Source organism: Onychostoma macrolepis, chromosome 05 (genome assembly GCF_012432095.1).
Source record: "Onychostoma macrolepis isolate SWU-2019 chromosome 05, ASM1243209v1, whole genome shotgun sequence".
Lineage (NCBI taxonomy): Eukaryota > Metazoa > Chordata > Actinopteri > Cypriniformes > Cyprinidae > Onychostoma > Onychostoma macrolepis.
The window spans coordinates 25,462,300-25,482,825 of NC_081159.1; the positions used below are offsets into that span (position 1 = coordinate 25,462,300).

The window sequence follows — 20,526 nt, forward strand, 5'->3', positions numbered from 1 at the left end:
TAGTAAGCGAAGTAAAAAGCCTTTATTCTAAGACAGGGCTACATATTAAAAGGACACCAATGCGTATCAGCCTAAGCAGGGGCCTTCATCAGGACCTGACGATGGCCTGCTTGGGCTGATATGCTTATTTTTCACATTTTGTTCCCTTTCTGGAGCACCCATAGTTTTGCCTGCGAGTACCTGATGCGCCCCTAGTCAAGAGTTTTTCTTTGAATAAAACAATTTCACTTTAAAGGGGTCCTATTATGCTCTTTTACAAAGTCTTGATTTTGTTTTGGGGGTGTACTAGAACATGCTCGCATGCTTGGTGGTTCGAAAATAGCATTATTTTTCACATAATTTACATTATTACAACACTTCTCTCCCCAGCCTGGCACAAACGGCTGGATTAGTTCCGGGTTTGATGAAGGCCCGCCTTCCGAAAAACGAAATGTGTTGTGATTGGTTAGCTGTCCCAGTGCGTTGTGATTGGCGAACAGCTTAGACGGTGTTTCAGTACTGCCACGCCCCTTGCCAAAACAGCAAGTTCGTCAATATTGCCATATCAATTCAGCCCCGCCCACTAGATCCAGCGAGGGGGAGCTGGAGCTCTAGCTCCTCCCATTTGGCTCTGCAGCGAGCACCACTTGAGAATATTGAACAAGAGGATCGCGCAGAACCTTTGCACGCACGGATATTGCAAGACATATTAAAGTAGTAACCTTATTGTTGTTGTTTTTTTTTTGTGGCTAAATCACGTTTTAGATCGGATGTCAACAACAGCTTAAAAATAACTGCATTTACTATGTACAGATAAGTGCAACGGTAATATATGTTATGTTTATTGTTAATTCTAACATTATAACATGAATTGCAGTGAAACTGTTATACAGTTGAATTTATTTATACCATAGTCCCACAATTTATCGGCAAGAAACCTGACTCGCTGTCAAGGCAACCAGTAGTGAAAACACCCACTAACGACCTCTTCGCCAGGCCCTGGCGACATGCAGTCGCTGCTAGTGTGAACGCAGCTTTACACTATTTGTGGCGGCATATATATGCAGATTAATTCTCTGCCAGCGGGAGGCGCTGTTGGAGGAGAGAGCGAGGTTTCTCTGGTAACTCTGTACACAAAGCAGAGCTCCGCTCACAAAAGCTGCTTTATCAGACATTACATGCAAGATGAAATGAAAATGACATCCAATATTTTCTGAAAACAGTCGGTTTCCAGACCCCTTTAAGGGAATGGTTAAATCATGGATACATAAAGAAAAAGGCTAGTTATATATTTTTGCATCTCATATCATATCCATTATTCATTCACAAAATAACAGAATAAAAAGAATATGCATTTATTTAAATTAAGAGTTAAAAATAATCACTTTACAGTTCAATGTACAGTTCACATATCAAAGTAAAGGCAATTTATAAAGGTACACCTTTAAAGCTCAGTGCTATATCCAACAACTCTGAGCCCAGTTTCTCCTGCTCTCCTCCCTGTAGAAACTCCTCAGACAGCTCCCGGAAGGTGCTGCACACTCTGCGCCCCTGAATGTCTTTCCTGTGGATTGCATGTTTCCACCGATGACGTGCGTCTCCATAGAGTACAATCAATGATCTGCGTGGTAAAAGCACAGCCACTCGCACTTCTCCATCGTCCATGTCTCCCCAGCCTCGATCTAAACTCATCGTGAGGACAGTGTCTGAGAGCAGGTTAATGGTGACCAGGTGCTCTCCCCACAGCCAGCTATCATCTAAATGAGGGTCAATCGCTGAGCCTCTGAGGGGATCATAGTCTAGGTTGCACTGCTCTACTGGTTTGAAGGAGGCCAACTGAGGGGCCTTTGACATCCTGTCCACCAGGTGACGACTGACATCAGGCAGGCCAGTAAAATTTCCCACATGGACACGGCGCTTCTTGAAGTTTACCTTTGGCCCGAAGTCCTGTGTATATAATATTGTTATTTGGATGTTATTACAATAATACTGGTTTACAACTTTTATAACCTCACATTAGCTGACAAACTAAATTAAATTTCTGAACTAAACAGCAAAAACCCTAAAAGGTGATTTAAAAGAAATAGAAAAAAATAAAATAAAATAGAAAAAAAATAATTATTATTATTTACAATGTCTTCTACCTTATATAAGCTTGTTTATGCCACAGGAAGAAAAAAAATGAAAAAGGTAACTGTGACTTTTTTTCTCACTTTATCTGAATTATTCAAGTAGTTTACTCTCTCACATTTTTTTTCCTCATTCACCTGTTTTCGACGGCCTGATTGAGATTCTCTCCAGACATCTTGATCCATTCTAGCAATCAGTTCCCTCTCTTCATCTTCTGACACAAAATTCTCCCACAAAATTATTCCAGGAAAAACAAAGGACTGTTGAGTGCCACTTTCCTCCTCTCGGACTGCTGACTTTGATACTGGATCATAGGTGAAATCATAATGTATCTGCAACAGAATATATCATTTTTTCATATATACACTACTGAGGTTAGTATATATATATATATATATATATATATATATATATATATATATTTTTTTTTTATTTAAAGAAAACAATACTTCTGCAATACAGAACAATACATTAAATTGATCAAAAGTGACAGCAAAGACATTTATAACGTTAAAAAGAATCCTTAAAAAAATTTATCAATGTTTTCACAAAAATATTAAGCAGCACAACTGTCTTCAACATAAGAAATGTTTCTTGAGCAGAGATGTTAGTGATTTCTGAAGGATCATGTGACACTGAAGACTGGACCAATGATGCTGAAAATTCAGCTTTGACATCACATGAATGAATTACATTTTAATAAATTCTAAATTAAAATAGAAAAATAACTGTAATATAGGGCTGTCGCGATTTGTCGATTTTAGTCGACTAGTCGATTTTTAAAAATCATCGACTTCATTTTGCTCGCGTCGACTAACCGGCAAAATACCGGAAGTGGCGCTTTTCACGGACGAGAATCCATAAAAACACATTTTTAGACTATTTTCCAAGGCTGCATGATATATTAAACCCATTTAAAAATCAAAATTAAGCATAATTGTGAATTCACAAACGCTATGATTTAATAAAATAATTATATGCGATGCAGTTCTACTACAGTATATGCGCTTTAATTATTTACAAGCGTGTAGGTTACGTACGTGCGTCACACAGCGGCGCCACAGAAACTGTTATCATTTACATGTGTGGAGCGACTCAAACTCCATCTCTGCATGTTGTTGTGAGTTTGAGTTTATTATAACATTCATCTGGGAACGCAATGTGCGCCATTTCATCAGATTTGTAAGGTAAATCATTTATAAATCTACACAAACAGGAGAATACATCGCGATTTCAAAATAAAAGCTCACACCCTTACTCGAGTTTACAGGTTTTGATGTTCATTGTCCACATATTCATTTAATTACAGTGGCTATAGCATTTCTGTCCTAAAGAAATGGCAAAATATTAAAGATTAAGTGGACATTTAAATTAAATGGTTCTTGGTTAATATTAAACAAGGATTAGATCGCACAGTAATGTGTAAAAATTAATCAGCAGGCCGTCGGCGCCCCCTACAGGCCTTTGTTGTTATGCGTAATGTACATAATACTTTATGTATTTTAACAGTTTTGTTCAATAAAACCATATGATTTCTTGCTTTTGATACTTTATTTGAACTAATTATTATTGCATCGTTGCTATCATATATGTATGAAGTCATTGTAAAAGCTATTATTCACTATTTGTAAATAGTAAAGTTTGTGACCAGGCTGTTTTGGGGCACCATTGACTTCCATAGTAGGGGGAAAAAATACTATGGAAGTAAATGGTGCCCCAGAACTGCTCTGTTTCCCACATTCTTCAGAATATCTTCCTTTGTGTTCAGCAGAACAAAGACATCCATAAAGGTTTGGAACTACTTGAGGATGAGTAAATGACAGAATTTTCACTTTTGGGTGAACTATCCCTTTAAGAGCATTCAAAAACAGTATTACTGTCTTGTCAACAAACTTTTGAACGGAAGTACGTTTAGCTTATTATTAGCACAATTTTGAGAGTCAGGGCAGAAGAAAGGTCTATCTGAATTTGAATGGAGAATATAGGCTTTGGTTGAACTCAGTCTCTGCTGATGGCTATAGACAGCGTCGGCTCATTTAAACGCAAAATCCGCGCACTTTTCAACGTAGTGTTGTGGACTCACCAGCTCATTCTTCTGTAGTAAATGTTGTTTAGACTCCTCCGCCTCGCATTTCAGGCATGTCCTTATTCCTTTACAACCACAGTTAATATTCCGCATCTCTGCAGTAGCCATCAAGTTACATTTGTGCATCATTTTAATGCGTCCCCTTCGAAACAACTGAAGGTCCCAAATAGTTCCCACATTGAAAACCAAGAGTTGAACAAATCCATGGAACAATAAAGCCGCAATATTGAGATTCAAATAAATACAAGTTATTGTAATTCATTACAAAAGTCCATTTATTAATAACAAAAATAAACTACATCACAAATGAGTGGGACAATGAAAAAGAAATTATTTCCTTGTACACAAGGTGTGTAATGAAATATTTTCAAAGAATGTTCGGATTTGACCATTTCATTATACCAACATGCTTTGTTAGAAAATCAATATTGGAAGAGGAACTCCACAGATCTTAACCTCAATGTTGTTAGAAGCTGGTAAAGATCTCTTATTATTTATTATGAGAGCATTATTTATTATGAGAGCTTGACCTCATAATATTTCATGAAAATAAATAAATGGGAATATTGTAGCCCATTATAGAAAGAGTTCTCAAGATTGACAATTCAGTCCATTGTGAATTAGTTGTTGTGATCCAATGAAGTGTGATGGTCTTCATTCTATTCCCTCTTGTTTGTCTTTGATGGCAACCTACAATAAAAAAAAATTGTCACATCAATTTCTGGAATATACAACACAGACTCCTCAACACAAAAGTTCTCAGTCACTAATAACTGTGAGGATTATTTGTACTAAAACAGAAGAACTCCTAATTTACAACACAAACATTTGTTCTTAACCTGGTTCTAATGTTAAAGAATTTGGAGTATTGTAAATTATTAATGCCTGAGGTTAATAATTTGCATAAAACATGCCCAAATCATATCCATATACAGTCTCTCGTTAGTCTCAGCAAACATAAGCCGCTCTCTAAAGATGCACTAAGAGTATACGCAGCAAGATATTCAAACAATGCCAAGTAGGCCATCATTAAAACCAGCTCAAACACTTTTAATGCAGACCCAGATTACAGACCTCTGATTAGCCAGCTGCAGCTAATATATATATATGCGTTTTTTATTCAGAGAAATCTCACAGCTCAAGCTACAATGCAGCTTGTCCTACTATTTTACTGTATAAGATGAAATATATAGTATAAAGCTATCTACAATTAAGATTTCATAATTTTTAACACTATTATAAGACCACCCAGGGTATATGATTCAGGTTTAATATATTTACTTTAAACTAAAATCAAAAACTATTAAAAAAAAAAAGTTGTGAAATAGGTAACCAATGATCAACAAATCAATAATACTAAAGTAACACTGGTGTTGCATATCCAACACCACCACAACATACAAAGACAAAAGAGCCGGCTTTAGGTTCTTCCTCTTGTATTCACCGTCACTTACCAAAATACTCTATTTGTGAGTGCCACAAAGTCATTATATAAAAGCAGCAGCTCTGGGCATGAACAAAAGTGGTGTGAACAAAAGCACTAATATTATTAGTAGGCCAGTTTTCTTTGCAGTGCAATGGAAGATAGATTGTTACATTGACGACATGCAATTGTTTGTGTCAGTCTAAACAGACACATAAACAGCTGTTCGTTCAATTTAAAATTATCGTACAGAATATACAGTTTGGTGTGAACAGGCCTTTATACACTTAAGTTGCACACTTGGAGTTCTAGGTTGTATTACTATATGTAGTATGAGCAATGGTAATGGTTATGCTTGCCTTAGCAAACACCACTAATAAAACACAGCACCCCTCACTGAACTGAAACCGACTGCTGTGTACATGTCACATACCCTGAATCGTTCTTCCAGAAGGGACAGTTCACTGATCAGATCAGTGATGGCATTAGTGAAGGCTTCCTGGGGACTGTAGTCTGGTGTCGTCTGAACACGGATCACTATCTTGTGCTCCAGAGGATGAGGAACCTTATATCCAGCAAACAGCACCTGAGGGTCCTTCAGCAGTTGCCTTACACAAAAATGTCAAAGGTTGAATGCACAAACCATCAGAGCATCACAGTGATTCAGATATGTTTGGCCATCAGATGCTTGTGCACTTACGACCGGATGATGTTCCCCAGTGTGTGATCCTCTTTATTCAATGTAAACAGACATGCATTTGGCACCTTGGTGTCTTTAACTATTGTGATCCTGAAAAGGAATTTGAACAGGAATATTAGGTGATTGCGTCCCTTTACAAACAGTACTGTGAGGGTACCATAGATGTAGTAATATGGCACTTTGAATATACCTAAAGTTATTTACATGCTATACTAAAAAATGTCATGATTGTACCATGTTCAAAAACCATGTACCATGTTCTATATGTACGTGTGTGTATGGTGAGAGAAAGAGAGAGGGACAGAAAGAACACAAGAAAAACTATTTTATATATATATATATATTTATATTTATATATTTATGTCGTACATAGTCTGTAAAATATAAAGCGCAGTGAGGTATTTAATACAAAAGCTAGTCAGTCTACTAGTTAACATGTTCTGTTTTACACATGGACTTACTACCTGTCGTTAGCCAACAAGCTAAACGCTTTGCAAGCTAACTCCTGTATTCCAGCTGGCTGTCTTTGTTACATTACAGGTTTTAGTTAGTTCAGTTAGTATCACTTAAAAGTTAAAACTGCGCTGTACTGCACTTACTTCTTTTCTCCCTCAAATAGCAAAAACGACTCGAATGCCGGTGGCGCGTTCATCCTGTTTCAAACCAGAAGCGATGAAGCTAATGGACGGACCGCTCACACTGTACGGCGCATGCGCATTACACGGCGTGAAAGTGTCGGTGTTTAATTGCAGTGTTGAGTGAAGATCGCTGGAGGGCAGCGAAGAGCTGTAGATAAATTACTTGTAGATAAAAATGCTATATATAGTCTATATTTGACAATTTTCAACACACTTACACAAAGGTGCCAAACTCATACATCTTATACATTTATTTTATTGGTGGAAGATTCTTGCTTTATAAGTTGAAATGGTAGGAACATAAACCTAATTTTGATTTATCACCTAATTATGTTATGATAAGATGGTTAATTGAAGTAATGACATAGTAACGTTTGAACAGCTGTATTTGTTTGTACATTATACACATATTCTAAACATATGTTTTTAAAGGGTTCGTTACACGTTGTAACAACTCTATGTCGAAGAAACCCTTTCATGCTGAAATGTTCTTGTGTTCCAGTTTAGGGTTCTTCATTCCCGCCTTTTTTCTTCTCTTTTTTTTCAAATCTGTAATGTCAAAGGCACCTCATTACTGATTTTCTGGGGTTTAACCATCCAACTACACAGACTGTCAACACAGTCTCAACAGGTAAATAATTTAATTCTTAAAATGTCTGTAAATTTAACGTTTGAACTGTAACTGGTTTCCTATCAGTCTTGTGTTTTGTCTTTTTATTTATTTGTTTGTTTCTAACAAACTCTTTTAGTTCTTTTAGTTGAGGATGCTTCCCTTTCTCCACTAAGCAGGGGTGGATCTAGAAAATTATTTTTAGGGTGGCAAGGGGGTGGCATGAGGACTGTGAGGCGAACAAGCATTCAATCATCTATAGCCTACTTAATCTATAGTATATTATATAATGTACAACCTCTATACCATAATTAAAAACAAAATATAGCTGCATCAGCAATCATCTGGGTCCAAGCACCTATGTGCATGTTTAGCGATCTAACTGAAATGAATCTCATGATGTGGTTTTTATAGGAAAGTCCAACTTGAAGCTTCACTGAACTGATGAAACAGGATACAGCAACACACAGCTGTCCAAAAGAGCAACCGACTTTCAAAAGAAATCACTCACTCTTACTGTTTAAAAAAGAAGTCAAAATAACCCTCTGAAATGTTTACTGTCAGGGCATGTGATCATAGTATACAGGTGCATCTCAATAAATTAGAAAGTCGTGGAAAAGTTCATTTATTTCAGTAATTCAACTCAAATTGTGAAACTCGTGTATTAAATTAATTCAGTGCACACAGACTGAAGTAGTTTAAGTCTTTGGTTCTTTTAATTGTGATGATTTTGGCTCACATTTAACAAAAACCCACCAATTCAATCAAATTAGAATATGGTGACATGCCAATCAACTCAAAACACCTGCAAAGGTTTCCTGAGCCTTCAAAATGGTCTCAGTTTGGTTCACTAGGCTACACAATCATGGGGAAGACTGCTGATCTGACAGTTGTCCAGAAGACAATCATTGACACCCTTCACAAGGAGGGTAAAGGTGCATTCACGCCATATCGCAATAACCGTAATTACGACGAGATACCAACTTGTAAAAAGCGTTCATGTCCTCATAGAAGTCGTAATTACAACTTATGAACTGGGAGTTTTATGAGAGCTATGGCTTGTACCACGTGACCGCTGCACCTCACGCAGAACCAGCTAAAGTATATTACATCAGTGATGATGATATGTATAGGCAACGTCGTAAGTTATATGCTCAAGCAAATATGTTGGTGAGAATTTTATATGTGTTCAGATCCGATAAAGATAAACCTTTTTATACGATAAACCTTTTAATCTTTTTATACTGCTCCTTTGTGGGTTAAGTTTAAGAAAGAGAGCCTATGTAAGCTTCAGGTTGCGTACAATGACTGTATGAGGATCCTGCTGAAAAAAACAAGATGGTGCAGTGCAAGTAATTTATTCTGTAAGGCAAGAGTACAATCATTCCCTGCTTTAATGATAAATTTGATGTATAAATTTATTTGTCGGCTGGACAATTCACATAATAATATTATAATGTTGTTGACAAATCCTAGGCTTACGGAAGTGTGACATCATTCCTCTATGAGGAAGTATTGGCATAACTGTCTTTTTTAATGTGTATTGTTTTGGTTTGTATTGTTTGTTTCTTGCTAATGGAGCTTGAGTCTGGAAATAAAGTTGAATAATAATAACTAGTCAGTCATACTGTATTTCCAATCGAGAAAACCTAATTGTTCAGCCACAGACATGACAGAATCTCTTGTTCTACCTTGTTCTCATGACCTTTTGATTGAACTCATGGAGCGTTTTTACTCACTCTCTTTAATTTTAACATATGATTCACACATTTTACAATTCGTTTCACCATGGTGAGTAAAATATAAACTGTTATTTGGCAATTCGGAAAGTGTCCTTTGAGGAAATGAGATAATGGACATTTCTTCTTGGATTTTTGTCATTTGAGCATAATAGTCCTCAAAGCAGTTCCTAGAGGTTATTAGTCATTCTTTACAGTAATCTATGAAAAGTAGCAATGTAAGCACTATCTAGTTATAGTGTAGGCTGGGAAGGACCAAAGCAGTGAGGTATTCCCAATCTGCCCATTTGTTTTCTTAATTCACCTGTTTATATAGTTAATAGTTATGAAGCTACTCAGCTGCCACATTATATCTGGAGGAGACTGTATAAATGCAAGAAGATTGAGTTGTTGTCATAAAATGATTTTGAATGATTCTTGATGACCATCTAAAATCAAGTGATGTCATAGTAAAGTATGAGTTACAGTATATCACCCACACAAAGTCACATGAAAAAGGAAAATAATTGGGAGAAAAGGGAAATGAGAAGTTATAAGAACAAACAGTCCAGACATAAATAAAAAAACAGCAAAAGAAGTGGGTGTGTGTTTATGTACGGGAGTATGTTTAGTGTGGGTGAAGTAATGTCATGAAGGAATCATGCAGACCACGAGTCTTTCACAAATTTCTTCACTTCTTGCACATTTGATGGGACTTCAATAATGACTCGGAGCCAAAATGTTTACTTCTTACTATTTTGTTAATGTGGTAACAAGCCTTTTGAAAAATGTCACTATCACAAGGAACCTTATAAGGTGTTCATGAATAGCAGTATTTTTATTTATTTATTTATTATTATTATTTTTGGTATAAATTTGCCTTGTATCTTACCTGAAAAGCTTAACATTACTTAAAATGACTGCATTTACAAACAAATAAATAGTTTGTAGTTACAATATGGTAATTAATATTAATAAAATATTACCTACAGTGACAAATTGATGTCTGTAGTCTAGTTTTGGTTTTTTTTCTTTCTTCTTTTTTTTTGATGATAATAACCCCCAAATTATCCCCTTGTGAGGGACCCTCTTCCAAAAATATAAATGCAGCAATATAATTTGTAGAAAGACGTATGTATGTGAAGAAAGAAATTGAATAGAAATTAAATGTGACCCTGGCTGCATTACCTTATGAAGGATGAATTAAAAACAGTAATGAATATTCTGTGAAAATGTAACCTTGATATCTTTAATATTAACAGAGTAAGGCCATGTCAAAATTTTAAATCATAGTGAAATTAATGGTTGAAATCAAATGTTGATGCTAGTTATCTCATAATTAGATTTTGAGACTTTAGCCTGGATGTCACAGACAGGGTCACAAATAGTCTGCTTTTATATAGTTACTGTATACCGAAGTCAATAATAATAATAAAAAAAGACTTTGTATTAAATGTTTTCTTTCTAGCTACTATTAGAGTTATGTTAAATGTATAGACCACAATTCTACTTATGCACCACTTTTCACAATACATATCAGTCCAGAGCACTGACATGTACTTTTAACCTTTGAAAGCTGCAGAACTTTTTTTTTTGTTTTGCATTTTGTGGTGTGTGGTTATTTATGTCATCACAATTCTTCCAAAATCCCCTGTGAAATCTTCTAGCTTGAGAAACTGTCACTATAGGAAAACAAATGTGAAAATGATTATGAAGCTTTTATAAAAGGGCTTAAGAAGCAGTGTGGTGTTTCATCAACATAAGAGTCATGTCTGTTTCCAACTAGCAATATTCAATGATATATAACTACAAAGAAATTTGAAGTGATCAAAAAGAGGAATAAGCCATAAAAGGCCATGACCACTTCAAAAGAGTTTTTTACATTTGCTTGCTTCTCTTTTTCAGCAAACAAGGACCTCTAAAGACAAAGATGTGAATGTGAGGAACTGCTCATAGAGAATGTCTGCATTAACTGTAAGCCAGGGGTGTCAAACTGGAGGGCCGCAGCCCTGCAGAGTTTAGTTCCAACCCTGCACCAACACACACACCTTGTAGTTTTCAAATAAGCCTAAATGACTTGATTAGTTGGATCAGGTGTTTTTAATGAGGGTTGAATCTAAACTGTGCAGGGCTGTGGCCCTCCAGGAACTGAGTCTGACACCCCTGCTGTAAGCCAACAATGACATAAACTATGAATAACAAAACAATGACATAAACTATGAATAACAAAACAATGACATATTTGAAGAGGTTATTCCAGCTCTCTATAAAGCATAATATAGATAAACTATATATACAACCTGTGTGTGTGTGTGTGTATGTATGTATATATATTTATTTATACTACGGGGCTGTTGAATGCTTGAATCTGATTGGCTGACGAACGTTCTAAGGTGTGCAATTATTTTCAGGGAAACGCACGGCGAATGTAGTTTCAGGCAGCTCTTGACCGCATTACATGACCATATCACTTCGCCAAATGATTTCTGTTATTTCAAAGGTCTTACAACAGCAAAATAACCAAAACCCACAAGGACCTGCAGTCTGTGAGGGAGAGAGAGCGGGAGAGATAGAGTATATGCTTTCCGTACATAATAAAGCGTAATTTTATGGCAAAAACATGGACATGATCTGTCGTTTTTATTCTTTTCTTTACTATATTTATTTGTTTGGCCAGTGTCGTTGTGGGTTTTGGTTATTTTGCTGTTGTAAGACCTTTGAAATAACAGAAATCATTTGGCGAAGTGATATGGTCATGTAATGCGGTCAAGAGCTGCCTGAAACTACATTCGCCGTGCGTTTCCCTGAAAATAATTGCACACCTTAGAACGTTCGTCAGCCAATCAGATTCAAGCATTCAACAGCCCCGTAGTATATGTAAGGGATAATCAACGGCTAGCTGTGCATTAAATGATTTGAATGCACGACGTGGAGGCGAAGAACCGCCAGACGTGCAGTGGAGGGTGGTTAATGCCTCCAGGAAGTGCATTCAAATCGTTTAATGCACAGCTAGCCGTTGATTATCCCGTTTATGCCATGGTCATTTCCCAGCATTCACATATTAAAGATGTTAATAATATTTGCGCTGCAATATTTGACCGGAACGATAAAAATGACGGTTATTTTCGTCTGTATTACTATTCAACTCTAACTGTATGTTACTATGGTTACCAATGTTTATAGGAAGCGCATTAATTTAGAACGTGATTAAACTGACCTGGAACTACCTGTGCGGTTCAACGAATTTAATCAACACCTGCCAGCCAATCAGAATCCAGTATTCAGACAGACCATGGCATATATATATATATATATATATATATATATATATATATATATATATATATATATAGTTGTGCTCATAAGATTACATACCCTTGCAGAATATGCAAATATGTTAATAATTTTAACTAAATAAGAGGGATCATGAAAATGGGATGTTATTTTTATTTAGTACTCTCCTGAATAAGCTATTTCACATAGTAGATGTTTATATATACTCCACAAAACAAAACAATAACTGAATTCATAAAAAATGACCCCATTCAATACTTTACATACCCTTGAATCTTAATAATCTGTGTTGTTTCCTGGATGATCCACAATTGTTTTTCTGTGTTGTGATAGTTGTTCATGAGTCCCTCGTTGGTCCTGAGCAATTCAACTGCCTGCTGTTCTTCAGAAAAATCCTCCTGCTCCTGCACATTCTTTGGTTTTCCAGCATCTTCTACGTATTTGAACACTTTCAAAACATTTACTGATATTCAAGAAGGCAACACACTATATATATATATATATATATATATATATATATAGTGTGGGGGGTTGTATGGGTTTGGTCCCCCTCAGCTAGGGGTGGGCGATATGGCAAAAATATCACGATTTTTTTTTTTTTGAAATATCACGATTCACAATATTATCACAATTCTTTGTCATGTTGGATTTTCTATTTTGCAAGCTGTTTGAGCAGTACAGCCAAACTAATTTCCCTGTTATAAAGACAAAGCCTTTCAAGGTAACAAAATATTAAAAAGTATGGCGGATATTTAGGCCAAAGTGGGTGAAGATAAAAATCGTTGTCATTATTTTATCTTTGTTATTAAAAAATTAGAGCTAAGATACACATTACAAATACACATAATATACAAATAAAATAAACAGTGTTTTATTTTCAGGTAGTCTACAATAGGTGTATTTAGCAGGAGCATTCAAGAAATTGAATGAACAAATATAAAAATAAAACACTATATAGATTGATTCCTATTAAAGCAACTGTATTAAAGTTTTTCAGTCAAGAGTAGAGAGTGATTTTTCTCTTTGTGTTTGGTGTTTTATTAACATTAAAGGAATAATTCACCCCAAAATTAAAATAGGCTAGTGTTTGATTTTTATACCTTCATTTACTCACTCAAAAGTTGTTTTAAACCTGAACGAGTTTCTTCTGCTGAAAATAAATGCTATTTTGAAGAATGTGGAAAACCAAACAGTTGCTGGTCTACAGTGACTTCCATCGTATTTTCTTTTCCTACTGTTAAAGTCAGTGTGGACCAGCAACTGTTTGGTTACCCACATTCTTCAAAATGTCTTCTTTTGTGTTCAGCACAAGAAAGAAATTAATACAGGTTTGGGACAACATGTGAGTGAGTAAATAATGACAGAATTACAATTTTAGGGTGAACTATTCCTTTAATTACAGTCGGCTGCATGTTTAGTACTGTCCCTTTAAGACCTGCACGCATCTAATATACAGGCACGCATGCGTTTCTCTCAGCTGTTTACCTTCATTTTAGACATAACCAACTGAGTCTATACATAAACCTGGTGTGTTTTGACAGTATTAGCACAAAACATAACTTAGTTCAGTAATCAGGCGCTGTTTGACGGGCTTTTTATAGCACGCGCTTTGGGTGTATGTGCTCAGAAAAGGCGCTCCTCAGAACAGAACACTGAGTGAAACGTTTAACCAGTAAGTCTTTGAAGCAGATGCAGATAATGTACTTTTGGTGACTGCGAATAAGTGCAGTGTCCCGTGAGAGTAACTCTACCGCTGAGTTAACACTGATGTGAATGTATGTGGCGTTGTACAGTATATAGAGACGGCGGCGCCAGAACTGCAGCTGATAGAATGCGCGCTGAAGTACGATACTACGATATTTCTTCAAAAAAGCAAATCGTGGAGACATTTTTTATAGTCCACGATCAAAAATCGTCATATCGAACACCTCTACCCTCGGCAGAAATCCCAGACCGGGGGCACCAGACCGCAAGGGCACTTTACCGTCGGACCTCTAAGGGGCAGGGCTCGAGCCCCCCTGCCCCCCCCCCCCTTGTGCACGCCACTGTATATATATATATATATCTGTCTTTAACACAGTCATTTTAAAGGGATAGTTCACCCAAACATGAAAATCCTATTATCATTTAGTCACCCTCAAATTGTTTCAATTTGTCTGAGTTCTTTTTTCTTTCTTCTTCTGCTGAACACAAAATAAGATATTTTGAGGAATGTGTGTATAACCACACAGTCTCTAGTCCCCATTGACTTCCGTAATATTTTTAATTTTTTTCATGCTATGGAAGACATTGGTTACCAGCAACTGTTTGATTACAAATATTCTTTGAAATATCATCTCTTGTGTTCAACAGAAGAAAGAAACGCATACAGATTTGGAACATCTTAAGGATGAGTAAATGATGACAGAATTTCCATTTTTGGGTGAACTACCCTAACTACCCTCAATTGATTTATTGTAATTTATTTTCCACATTGCCCCTTTAGCATCTGTCTAGAAATACCACTACAGTTCCTTAAATAGGATCACAAAATCACAATCACAAAAATCTGTACAATTAATACATGGGGCCCCTGCCTTAAACATTTCTGTAATCCTTTGTGTGCCTGCGAAGTGTTCTTTATGTTTTCCTGCATTTAAAGGTGGCTCCTAAATTGTTTTATAGGTGTATATTGTTATAATACCAAGTAATGTTCTGTTCTGTTCTTAGGCTGGGCTTGGGGGTCTTTACTTATTATCTGTCTGGTATTCTATCTTAATTTACTCTGATTGGTTGATTGATTAAATCAATTGACTATTTTCCATCATGTACATTCATTAAAATATATACTATTGTGTATTCTGCAAAATAGTGTCTAGTGTAAATACATTCGTTATCATCCAAAATATGTTAATTATCACACATAAACAAGTTAAATACACTTACTGTAAAATGTTAAACACTTAACTAATTCTGGAGTTTTCTATCTGTATTTCATCATCAGGTTGTGATGACCAGAAGTGAAAAAGGAAGTGCTTGAGCGATCACCCCTCCCACTGTCAAAGTCTATAATAACTCCATAAACCACAAGTGATCATAACAGCAAAGCAGACTCTCTTATATCCTTTCAGCTCATTGTCAGACTGGGACAGATTCAGGATGGCTGAATCTTATGTGCGACACGTGGAACTGTTAGGCTTTGAGAAAAGATTCTTCCCCAGCCAGCACTATGTAAGTAAGCTACTCCAAAAATTGTGAAGTACAGAAAACAAGTAAAGTGTTTTGAATGTCGTGAAGGATGTTTTAGATAAAGTAAAACAGTTTCTTTTTCATGTCTTGTGCTAAAGGTGTACATGCTCCTGGTTAAATGGAGTGATCAATCTGAAAAGCTGGTGTACAGACGCTATCCAGAAATCCACACGTATCATGTAAGTCTCGTTTTCAGTTCTTTGCAATTGAAAGTACAGAAGAGTGTTACATTTCCCCTTTCCCTACCTGATTTCATATGATTTCATCACTGCAAGCATTTCCTGCATTTCTAGTCATGCTGTCATATTTATAAGATGATTTTCTGTAAGCTATAATTATTCCACAAGTAGCCTAGATAATTGATAAAAAACCTTATTTTTTATTTTTACAGAAAACTTTGAAGGAAATGTTCCCTATTGAGGCAGGAGACATTGACGCAAAGGACAGAATCATTCCCACTTTACCAGGTAAAGGCTTTTGTGATTAAAGCACAAATCTTTGGCTCATATTTGACCCACTTTCATAAATGATTGACTAAGTTAACAGCATCTACAGACTTATGGCAAGCAATAAATGCGTCATCATAACGTGATAGTTTCATTTTTCAGACAATACAGAAATAGGTTTTGGTTCTCATTGTTCCTATGAGAAGAGGAAACACCTGCTTAATGTCAAGCATATCAGATATATCTGTTTATTAATTTAGAGGTCATGAAAGGTGCCTGAAACTTAATTTTAAAACAGGTCTATTTGCATGTCATGCCTTTTTGTTTTGGGTTTTTTGAGTTTCAGTTCTGCAAAAGGTTTTTTTATGGGGGACAAGCTGTATTTGTCTGGACTTTCCAGCGTTGCAGGCAAGAAAGAGATATTGTAACCATGAGGTCAAAAGAGTTTGTGCAACATGACTATACCACAGAGTTTTCTACAAGTACAGAGAAGGATTTCTCACACTGTAACACTCAGACTCAGTGTGTAGTGTAGTGGTAGCTTATACAATATACAAAATATAATATATAATATACAAGAATTACAAAACGTGTCATATGCAGTATACACTGAATAGCCATTCAAATGTACTCAGCTGTAAAAGTCTGAAGAGTTTGTGCAACACGGCCATACCAAGTATTAAGACAACAAGTGAAACGTTCCATCTGATGATCTGTAATTAAATCTTTCTCAGCTCCTAAATGGCTCGACAATCAGAAGACGACAGAGACGAGGCAGGTGACTCTCGCTGAATACTTTCGTTCTCTTCTCAACTTGCCTCCAAAGATCTCCCGCTGTCAGCTTGTCTGTGACTTCTTCAAAATGCGGCCTGAAGATGAAACTCCACCAGCACCACATCCGTAAGTCTGTCAGATGAAAGTTAGCTGGAGCTGTGGCTTTAGTGGTTATTCACATGCTCTGATGTTTATAGCCAAAGTGGTTACGACAGTACACGATGTTCACTGATCATGTCCCTTCTATAAATTTAAAAAGCCATAAAATAATAAAATGCTTTTTTACTACAGAATACAGTATTTACATAAAACATTCTTTTTTACTTTTATCTTTCTCTAGGTACAAAAGAAACGAGACCTTCATTATGTCCACAAACAGAGCACGGGGCAACACCACATCAGGTAAGACCAACTTCGACTTTTGATATAATTTATCTGCAAATGCCTTATGCCATTTCCCGGAAGGTTTTATAGCTGTTGTTCTTTTTGCAGAAATCACAGGGCCTATCATGCTTGAGAGCTACAGAGTGATTGCAGACTACAGCAAGAGCTCAAAGTATGAGCTCTCTCTAAAGATGGGAGACATGGTGGACATTGTGGAAAAAAGCCCAAATGGTGAGCAGGATGTAAAATATGGCTGTACTCAAACATATATTTGATTTTTTATTAACAATTTTAATACAAAATACAATGAAATTTTAATTGTAAATTATATACAATAATAAAATTAGTATATACATAACTATATATAAAGAAATTAATACTTTTACACTTATATAATCGGCAAGAACAAGATTAATTTGATCAAAAGTGACAGTAAAAACATTTATACAAATTGCATTGATCATGATAAAAAATGTTTTTAGATTTGCCATCACAGGAATAAATTTCACTTCAAAATATAATAAAATAGTTATTTATTGTTATTATTATTGTACTGTATTTTTTATTAAATAAATACTGCCTTGGTGAGCATAAGAGACTCCTTTCAAAAACATTTGAAGAAATCTTATACCAACCCCAATCTCGTGAACACTAGTGTATAATATATAATATATATATGTTAAATTACTTACTAATACTCACGTAGCTCTCTTCCCACATTTTCACATATTAGTAAAGGCAAAAGCAGATCTGAATTGTGATGTGATCTGATGTTTACAGGCTGGTGGTTTTGTCAGTGTGAGTCCAGGAGAGGCTGGGTGCCAGCTTCATATTTAGAGCCTCTGGATGGAGCAGATGAATCAGAGGAACCAGAGCCTAATTATGCAGGTTAGTGTGTTTTGCTATGTTTACTGCCACTGATATGAGACCCAAAACACTATTTTGGGAGTAATTAATTATGCTGTTTGGACTGAACTCATGATATTTACCCACAACAGGAGAGCTCTACAGAACCACTAAAGGGTATAAAGCTGTTGAAGAGGATGAGTTGACTCTTGAGGTTGGAGAGATGATCGAGGTCATCCATAAACTTCTTGATGGGTGGTGGGTGGTCAGGTATGAGTCAACCTCTCGAAATTTAGCGTGATGGTGTTTTGAAACAATCGAAATACTTGCAGTCATTTGATGAGTCATAACTGAATCAGATTCCCAAATGTCTTATACAGGAAAGGAGAGGATATGGGCTTCTACCCATCTTTGTTCCTGTGCAGGACGGGAGAGAGGAAAGAGGTGGATGCTGAGATGGATGTGGTCAGAAGAGCAACACCACCACCCAGAAGGTAGAGCAATATGTCTATGAAACGCCACACATATGATAACAATAACTGAAAACTTTGGTTGGTCATAATTTACAAAATGTCAGATTAAAACTTTCAGTTTGTTTTGGTCAACAGGTCTACCATACGCAATGCCCACAGCATCCATCCTAAGGGACGTCAGCGAATCAGTCAGGACAGCTATCGAAGACAGAGTCGACGGTTCTTACAGCAGCGAGGAAGACTGAACTCCCAATCCAGGAATGTGACACGATCCCCACTGCAGGAGAGGAAGACAAACAGAGGTGTGTATTCTCCATAAAGAAACATGTCAAGTGCCTTATAGTGGGATATAGCAGACAGATAAAAAAATTATATATTTATGCAAACATTTTTTCTTCTTTATAATATATTTTTTGCTTATATATGAACAATAATATATTATAGATTTTTGTGTACTGATTGCAGGTTTTACAGTAATTCTCTAATTATATTTACATAATTATTTCCTCACAAAGTAACTGTTCCATTCGTCTCTTTATTGTGGTTGTAGCATTAATGCATTACCTGCCAAATATGTAGATCTGGTTGACAAAGATTTTGAAAAGATCAGTTGTACAGACCAGTATATATATATATATATATATATATATATATATATATTTTTTTTTTTTTTTTGCTTAAAATGTATTCCGTTTCTATTTATGTAGAGAACATTGTAAAATCAGGCTCTCCTCAAGCAGAAGATCTGGATGAAAGTATTCCAGTCATCCCTCCTCGGCCCAGTCCTCAGCTCATTCTGGAGCGCTGCACTGAGAACACATGCAAGAGAATCAGCATCCATGAGGCCAACTGAAGTGACCGAGTTATGAAGCGATGATGTGTTCAATCTTGACTTGAATCTGTGTTAGAAATGGTCACAGGCATTCAGATACTTGTTTATACAAATGCTCTGTTCATTTCTGCTTAGGCCAGAACCTGTTATAAGCTATGTGTTAGACATTTTATACGTGTAACGTTTATGTCAACCAGCTATATTCCAGTATGCATATTTATGGCTTGCTGTGTTTAAATTGTTCTTGATATTTTTGTAAACAGTGACAAATAAATAAATAAATAATAATTGCAAATCAAATGCATGGTGATATGATATCAAGCAGAAATTCCATTGGTGCTGAGAGATGGTCAGTTGGTAATATAGTACATGATTGACATATTTATATCCTATAACTTCCTATAAAAAGTACTGTGGCATCAAATGTTAGTGTCATATTAATTTACCACATGGTACTACCAAATTGCCTGTCCAAAAACCCTCGGCAGTGCCATGGATCTTTTGTGGAAGTGTTCATACTGTAGTGGTAAAGTCTAAACGCGGCAGTGGCAATGTACTTTTGCCAAACTTTTCTTTGTGTACAGGAACAAAATGAACGAAAAACAGAAGTTACTCGAATATAATCGAAAACACAGGACACGTCCGTCCCCTACCGGTTATTTCGACAATTACTTTACTAATTTGTTTGTACATGAGTTGGCACAATGGAAAGTAAAGGGGAAAAACAGCAGAGAAGAGACTATTTTAACCAGGTTAAGAATAGGACACAGTAAGTTAAATAGTACGCTTTATGTGAACACCCAACAGGATTTTGTGATCAGTGGCAAATACCTGAGAATGTAGAACATGTTCTTTTGTAACGTTATTGCACAAAATATGAAATTCAAAGGATGATCTTGGTAAAAAAAAAATGAAAAAAAAAAGACATGGCGGAAATAGGATCAACTGGACGTGGATTAAAGAAC

At 36.1% G+C, this 20,526-nt stretch overlaps 3 protein-coding genes across 5 annotated transcripts; 1 reads left to right on the forward strand and 2 right to left on the reverse strand.

Annotated features, from left to right (window-relative positions):
- Window positions 1-211: 211 nt before the first annotated feature.
- alkbh4 (alkB homolog 4, lysine demthylase) lies at window positions 212-4,330 on the reverse strand. The gene is made up of 3 exons (XM_058776486.1): window positions 4,193-4,330; window positions 2,247-2,441; window positions 212-1,926 (listed from the first exon to the last, which is right to left on the reverse strand). The coding sequence occupies exons 1-3, from the start codon at window positions 4,322-4,324 to the stop codon at window positions 1,408-1,410; spliced, it is 846 nt and encodes a 281-aa protein (XP_058632469.1). The 5' UTR covers window positions 4,325-4,330; the 3' UTR covers window positions 212-1,407.
- Window positions 4,331-4,452: 122 nt separating this feature from the next.
- polr2j (RNA polymerase II subunit J) lies at window positions 4,453-7,073 on the reverse strand. Its single transcript, XM_058776487.1, has 4 exons — window positions 6,918-7,073; window positions 6,319-6,408; window positions 6,052-6,226; window positions 4,453-4,885 (listed from the first exon to the last, which is right to left on the reverse strand). The coding sequence occupies exons 1-4, from the start codon at window positions 6,968-6,970 to the stop codon at window positions 4,850-4,852; spliced, it is 354 nt and encodes a 117-aa protein (XP_058632470.1). The 5' UTR covers window positions 6,971-7,073; the 3' UTR covers window positions 4,453-4,849.
- Window positions 7,074-7,572: 499 nt separating this feature from the next.
- On the forward strand, window positions 7,573-19,861 carry ncf1 (neutrophil cytosolic factor 1). Of its 3 annotated transcripts, none has more exons than XM_058776483.1 (12): window positions 7,573-7,587; window positions 15,562-15,788; window positions 15,905-15,985; window positions 16,198-16,273; window positions 16,987-17,152; window positions 17,367-17,428; window positions 17,519-17,641; window positions 18,191-18,298; window positions 18,409-18,526; window positions 18,637-18,750; window positions 18,865-19,031; window positions 19,437-19,861. In XM_058776483.1, the coding sequence occupies exons 2-12, from the start codon at window positions 15,717-15,719 to the stop codon at window positions 19,580-19,582; spliced, it is 1,233 nt and encodes a 410-aa protein (XP_058632466.1). In that variant the 5' UTR covers window positions 7,573-7,587; window positions 15,562-15,716; the 3' UTR covers window positions 19,583-19,861. The 3 variants fall into 3 exon arrangements, with proteins under 3 accessions (XP_058632466.1, XP_058632467.1, XP_058632465.1); XM_058776484.1 differs by lacking the exon at window positions 7,573-7,587 and adding an exon at window positions 13,960-14,250 and having other exon boundaries at window positions 15,689-15,788; XM_058776482.1 differs by lacking the exon at window positions 7,573-7,587 and adding an exon at window positions 13,961-14,250.
- Window positions 19,862-20,526: the final 665 nt, after the last annotated feature.

What these genes read in the sequence shown, in the direction of transcription:
- polr2j (XM_058776487.1), bottom strand. Translation starts at nt 6,970, where the DNA reads ATGAACGCGCCACCGGCATTCGAGTCGTTTTTGCTATTTGAGGGAGAA. An exon ending in CTGGGGAACATCATCCGGTC is followed by an intron (nt 6,227 to 6,318) that starts GTAAGTGCACAA and finishes TTTTTGTGTAAG; the next exon opens with GCAACTGCTGAAGGACCCTC. An exon ending in TTCTGGAAGAACGATTCAGG is followed by an intron (nt 4,886 to 6,051) that starts GTATGTGACATG and finishes TTTTTATTGTAG; the next exon opens with GTTGCCATCAAAGACAAACA.
- alkbh4 (XM_058776486.1), bottom strand. Translation starts at nt 4,324, where the DNA reads ATGATGCACAAATGTAACTTGATGGCTACTGCAGAGATGCGGAATATT. An exon ending in TACTACAGAAGAATGAGCTG is followed by an intron (nt 2,442 to 4,192) that starts GTGAGTCCACAA and finishes ATTCTGTTGCAG; the next exon opens with ATACATTATGATTTCACCTA. An exon ending in AATCAGGCCGTCGAAAACAG is followed by an intron (nt 1,927 to 2,246) that starts GTGAATGAGGAA and finishes TTATATACACAG; the next exon opens with GACTTCGGGCCAAAGGTAAA.
- ncf1 (XM_058776483.1), top strand. Translation starts at nt 15,717, where the DNA reads ATGGCTGAATCTTATGTGCGACACGTGGAACTGTTAGGCTTTGAGAAA. An exon ending in ACTCCACCAGCACCACATCC is followed by an intron (nt 17,153 to 17,366) that starts GTAAGTCTGTCA and finishes ATCTTTCTCTAG; the next exon opens with GTACAAAAGAAACGAGACCT. An exon ending in ACGGGGCAACACCACATCAG is followed by an intron (nt 17,429 to 17,518) that starts GTAAGACCAACT and finishes TTCTTTTTGCAG; the next exon opens with AAATCACAGGGCCTATCATG.